Source organism: Pollicipes pollicipes, unplaced genomic scaffold (genome assembly GCF_011947565.3).
Source record: "Pollicipes pollicipes isolate AB1234 unplaced genomic scaffold, Ppol_2.1 Scaffold_6138;HRSCAF=7277_pilon_pilon_pilon, whole genome shotgun sequence".
In the NCBI taxonomy this organism is placed as follows: domain Eukaryota; kingdom Metazoa; phylum Arthropoda; class Thecostraca; order Pollicipedomorpha; family Pollicipedidae; genus Pollicipes; species Pollicipes pollicipes.
The window spans coordinates 6,508,967-6,514,966 of NW_023596818.1; the positions used below are offsets into that span (position 1 = coordinate 6,508,967).

At 48.4% G+C, this 6,000-nt stretch overlaps 1 protein-coding gene across 1 annotated transcript; it reads left to right on the forward strand.

Annotated features, from left to right (window-relative positions):
- The first annotated feature begins 578 nt into the window (after positions 1–578).
- Positions 579–5,675, forward strand: LOC119106122 (sperm-associated antigen 7 homolog). The gene is made up of 7 exons (XM_037229720.1): positions 579–656; positions 1,468–1,670; positions 2,559–2,647; positions 3,308–3,395; positions 4,553–4,619; positions 5,269–5,380; positions 5,660–5,675. The coding sequence occupies exons 2-7, from the start codon at positions 1,521–1,523 to the stop codon at positions 5,673–5,675; spliced, it is 522 nt and encodes a 173-aa protein (XP_037085615.1). The 5' UTR covers positions 579–656; positions 1,468–1,520.
- The last annotated feature ends 325 nt before the right edge of the window (positions 5,676–6,000 follow it).

A 6,000-nucleotide genomic window follows, 5' to 3' on the forward strand; every position in this document is an offset into this window, starting at 1 on the left:
CTAAGCTTGCGAACAATGCGACTTGGGCGCGATCAGATCCCTAGTCTATTCATCATTTACAATTTGAGTGAGTGTGTTATGCGCAAATTGGTCGTTGTGTCTATAAGTGCATGCATCAATGCATATGTGAAGGTGAGAGCACGCGAGGACAATAACATCTACATGCACTCCAGTGTCCACCGTTCATGACTTAGTGAAACACTGGAGTGTCCAAGATGGAGCTTCGGAGAAGGTAGCTGTTTTATGTGTTTAGAATGAGACCGTTGAGGAGGAACTGGGGAAGAAAAAACTCGAAGCCCCAAGAAGTCCAGGTCTCAGGGAAATCATGAGCCAAGGTGGCGTACTCTGATCTTAGCGCTGTGAAAGAGATGGGTAGTTGCAAGGCAGCCAATAGATTGCGAAACAGTGTTGGAACACTGAAAGTAAAGCTGATGAAAAATGGCGACTTCATTAACACACGATAGCACAATAAATCAATCGGCAAATACCGTCTGGAAGTCTTGTCCATCCCTAAATATGGTTGCCATTACAACGCATATGTGACAATACTGCTGCTGCGAAATATGCAAGGATTTGCAGGGTGTCGTCGATGTTACCTAGGCTACTAGATATTATTGTACGCTGCGCAGTACGCCACCAAACGATTTACTTCGTAGGTTGGTTGGCTGGAAGTCCAATAATTAGAAAAGATAAGGATAGGCATATATACACCTGTCAGAAAACCGAGTGAGACGGACGTTTGCAGGAGCTCGGTTTGTGTTGGTGGTTGGCACATGCTCTTTATATTAAAATCAGTGGGGAATGCAATATTTAACGCCTGCGCTGTGTACTGCTGCGGTGGCGTATTTAAGTGAACATGGGTTGTAATTTGTATGCAATGCAATAAGCCACAAAGGGACTACCCACTTATACAATGCTCTCATGAGGCTTGAAAGCAAGTGTGATGATTGAAAGCTGTATGTAGCTTATGCCTTACTGTTATGATGGAAGTATGATACAGTTATTTTCTTCTGCTGCTAAGAAGTAAAGCTATCTTCCTGTTCAATAACAATACCCTTTTCATCAGGATATGGAACCAAACAAGTGGCTATTTAATTTATCACATCTTTTATTAATGTTGTAACCCCACTTGCCCAATCATGCTCTGTTTCAAATACCACAGTTATGGGCATTTATGTGTATTGTTTGGAGTTTAACTATGTTGATCAATTTATTTTTTGAATCATTTGGCTCAGACCTGTGTTGTACCTGAAAATGCAATTGCTCACATTGATTGAGGTGAAAAGACAATGGGCACTGAATCTGACAGCTCTTGTCACTAGCCAGCACCTGTGATTTTTATTGTAATCATGCTATTCTAGTAAGTTTGGCTTTGGAGCATTTCATGTCATTATTAACCTATTTGGCCTGTTGCCAGCAGTGTAAATCAGCATTGTTACCTCCTTACTCTACAAAGTTTGATTTCAGGAGATTAGGGACAGCCTCTGAAACAGGCCTGTTCTTCACATCAAAGTTCAAACATGGACCTGTTGGGGTCTATAATGAGTAAGATGGAGAAGCCTCCAGTAACAACTACCCAAGCACAGAGGGAAGCAAAGAAGAAACAAATAGAGGAAGCAAAGAAAACTGAAAGAAAAAGAAAAGGAATGCTCCTGAAGTTTCGCAAAGAGGTATGCAGGGTGTTTTCTCCTGGTATGTTGTATGTATATGTTATGATGTGTGTCATTGTGTTAGTGGCTCATATCGTGCTTCCATCTGTCTTGTTATTTGACAAACAGTATTGCTGAATGGTGACTATTTCTTCATTTTTGAAAGATATGAGCCTTGGTCTGAAATCCCAGGAGTCAAATGTTGACATGATTGCTATTGATAGAACTGTTTTTCCAAGATGCAAATTCCTGCAGTTTTTGGACCTTTGGTGATTCAGATATCAGGGGGCCACTATCAAACTTGGTAAAAGAGTATCATGCATTGATTGCATATTTTGCCTTGTCCAATCAAGGGTATCAAGTCTGCAGCCCCTCAAGGCACTGTTAGTAGATCAGACTCTTGTGTTAGGTAAACTAGGCCAATTATTCACCTAACATAAGCTTATTTGTCCTTTTATCATCCCCAGGCCATTGGGCACCCAGTTTGATTCAGAATGCATTTGCATGAGTAATTGGATGCATTTTTTTACTTCATGCTTGAGATTGACATGGTCAACCTGATCTGGAGGGTTAGCAAGAAGCCTCCAGTACTGTGTGTTCAAGTACTAGTTGACTGCTTAGCTGGCTTTGAGCACATCATCTGCTTTACTCTTCATAGATAAGGTAGTAGGGATGTCCTTATTCCTCAGAAAAAAACAGGAGAATAGAGATATAGATGTGGTGATATTTTGGCAACATGCCTATAGAAGTGAATGACAGAAGGCCATTCTATATCTCTATTCTCCTGTTTTTTCGCCGAGGAAGAAGGCCATTACTACTGCCTCATCTATGTGCATAACGTTCCTCACAAGTGCATGTAACAACTTGCTGTAGCTTCTACTAAAATTGATGTAACTTCATTTGTTGCAGGCTGAAACAGAAGTACAGAAGTTCATGAAAGATGATGTGTTACTGAAGAAGCAGTTTCCACCAATGAATGAAGTCCAAAGGAGCATACTGTGAGCATGCAACATATGCTTTTTTTTCTTCATTCCTTGGGTAGATGGATACAAATAAACCCATCTATGCAGTTAATGGGCTTATAAGTCAGTTACTAGGCTTCTGGCACGTTTTCAAACAGCACCATGTCATCTCTGTATGACATGCCATATTATGGTTTGTCATGTGATATTTTGCAGTGTACTTGTAGCTGGGTGTCTCCACTCACATCACTAAAGTAGCTGCTACTGGCACAAAAGGATTGAGCGCAAAAAAAACATGATTTACAGCTTTAGTATTTCTAAGTCGAGGGGAACACGGTAGCTTGATCAACCGACTTTCCGCTTGAGCGGGTAGCACAACGGGGGATACTGCTACTCCGCTTTCTTTGCTTCTGCTCGCCGTTCTGCAAAATTGTGGCCCGGAGTGCTACGCTACATAAATACTCCAGCGGGGAGCGGCGAAAAGAAGTTCCGATATGGTCTGGCAGGGATGCTCTTCCTTTTTCTGTACGTGGCTGAACAGAAGATTAATCGCGGCGGTGGCATCTCTTAAGCCCACACAGTGGTCTCGTTCTCGTAGTGGGATTCATCCTTTAGTCCACACAGCGTTCTCGTTCTCTTGTGGGATCGCAGGCTGGATGACCACGGCCCGATGACCTGTGCTTTGCTGACCGGCAGCCACGATGTGGCCGAGGTGGCGGGCCTCGTGTGTCACGCGTTCGGCGAGGAGGGCGTCGACCGGCACATCATGCTGTTCAAAGAAGGAGTACGAGCTGGCGGCCGAGGAGGTGGCCGCCCTGCGGCGCGGCGAGGAGTACGACCGGCCCGGGCCAAGGAGGAGGCGTTCCAGGTGTGTGGCGTCGCCCAGGCGGCGGAGGGGGGTGAGCCGATGTCGGACGAGAACGGGCCCGCCCAGCCAGCTGTGCAAGTGTGTGTTTTTTTTGAAGTATAGTAAACCACAATCCTTGTAATTTGTGACCAGTTTTTTTTTTGTTCTTCTGCTTGGTGACCGGTGCAGAACAACGGTGAAATTGGTACTTTGGCAAGTAATGTAGGGTTCGACTCACCGAACCTCTGTGTGGTGTTTTGACTTATAGTTGTAGATTTGCCCCAAATTCTGGGACCGGCACAGTGATGGTTGCCAGTTCAGATGCGCTCGGTTCAGATTGGAACTGGCAAGGTTTGACTGATCTGGACCCTGCCATCAGCTTTCGTTACACGCAGCACTGATGTGCACGTTTCCTACACCCTTAAAACATACCAAGTTTGTGCTTTGTCGCCTTGTCAAAAACTTCAAAACAAAAGTTGCCTTAAGTATTGCAGCGTAGTTATCGATGGACCGGCGATAAGAATGTTTTGTGAATCAACATCATTCGCAGTAACCTGGTTGAGTATTTTTAGCCTTGCGGTACGCCCAATTCCCTGAAGATCACAATCTGGGGTGCAAAATTTTGTTTTTATTGAAGCCAGGGGCACGGAAATTCATTAGAAGTTGTCTGAGCAGATGATGGAATGTATTGTGATCCCATTTGCCGTGGTGAGACTACACGATACCAACAGCTATTTGCTTAGTGCGGATTTTAATATCGTGACAGCGTTAATCGACGTTTGCGGCTGCAACAGCTAAGTCAGATTCGGGCGATTCTTACAACAATGCCACAAGAAGGCCAGTAAGATAAAACAGGTCAAGAATCAACCCAACTGCGTGTGGATCACCAGACAGCTGTTGCATAGGAGACCACGCCCCAGGGCGCGAATGCGTCCGCTCTCTCGCCGGGGTTCGCGCGACCTGGGACCAGATGCGTGACCCCCGTGACCCCATGTGCCCACAGCGTGGACCTGGCCGAGCAGCTTGCGGAGCAGGAGCAGCGGCAGCGACGCGGCAAGAAGGCGCCACCGCCGCCGCCCGCCGCCTTCCTGCAGAAGCGACAGCACCTGTTCGCCGACGACTCTGCGCAGCGCGCCGCCGTCAAACTCGTCGTTTGGTGTGGTGAGTACGACCGCGCCGGCCACGCCGAGCGCTGCCAAACTGCAGACGTTTTGACCGAATGCGGTGTAAAAAATTAAGGCAAGGGGACCAGGCATCCCGTGCTTTTATCATGTGCTGAGCTGGTGGAGAAGATACCACGTGGACTTGCGGGCCTGAGCGATTTTTGTCTTGCGTCTCAGCGATGAGAGGTATGATACAGAGGTATGCCACAGAGGTATAACACAGAGGTATGACACATATGTAAGACACAGAGGCATTGGTTTCAAAGGTATGACATTCAGAGATATGCCATCCCACTAATGACATTCATGGATATGGCACAGATGGCATGCCTTTCAGAGGTATGGTACGGATATCTGTCATTCAGAGATATTACATTCAGAGGTGTGACATTCAGATGTATGGCACAAAGGTTGCCATTCAGGGTGTGGGTACAGTGGTATGGCAACAGGGGTGTGCCGCTCAAATACCGGACCCTTTTTGTGTGTTGTGTCGGTCTGACGATCACCACAAAGCCGTTGCATCAGATGGACAACATGGAGATGGGGAAATATGTCCCATATTAAATATGCAATTCACGTATAGTGCAGTCCCTTTCCGTGATGAAGTGCCCGTCCTTTAACCGGCGTGTGTCCGTGCTCGCCGCCAGTGTCGAGCTCGCTGAAGACCGACAAGCGGTCCATTCGAGGAGACCCTAGCCCGACAATACGCGCCAAGAAGCGGCGGCAGAGGGACGAGTCGGAGCAGGAGGGCCGCCGACGGCGAGCCCGAGCCGGACACCGGCGGCGCCAGATAGTGGAGCGCGCTCGACCCCAGGAACACTGGTCGGGGCGCGAGCTACGCGCTCGGGGTCCGTAACGCCTGGCGCCGTCGCCGCCGCCCGTCGCGTGTTGCAGTGCTCCGCCGGTCCCGCAGGGCGTTGTAGTCGCGGCTGGGCGCGCGGCGCCGCCCCACCGAACGCGCCCGCGCCGGCCGTGTGGCTGCCGCGGGCTGGCACGCTGTCTGAGCGGCCTCTCCGCCTCGCCGTCCGTAGTCCGCAGGCGCCGGCGGCTGTAGGCGAGTGCGTATTTGTACAATGCCTCAGGGCGGCACTGATTGCTGTCGTTTTCGACCCATATCCTCTGTTAGTTGTGCTGTTCGCCGGTTGCCGAGTGCTGTCGCGTGGTGCCGATAATCCGCCTCGTTTCTCAAGGCCGGTCGGCCGGGCCTTTGTTGTCGATCTTCACCATAATGATTGCCTGGGAACGGGGCAGCAGCAATGTTGTGCGCACGTCATCCAATCGCAATACAACCGCAAAGAACATTTGTCTGAGCAGATTGACGTTCGGTGAAGCGTTACTGGCGAGGTCGAAGTTTTTTTCCCCATAATAACTCACCAGTT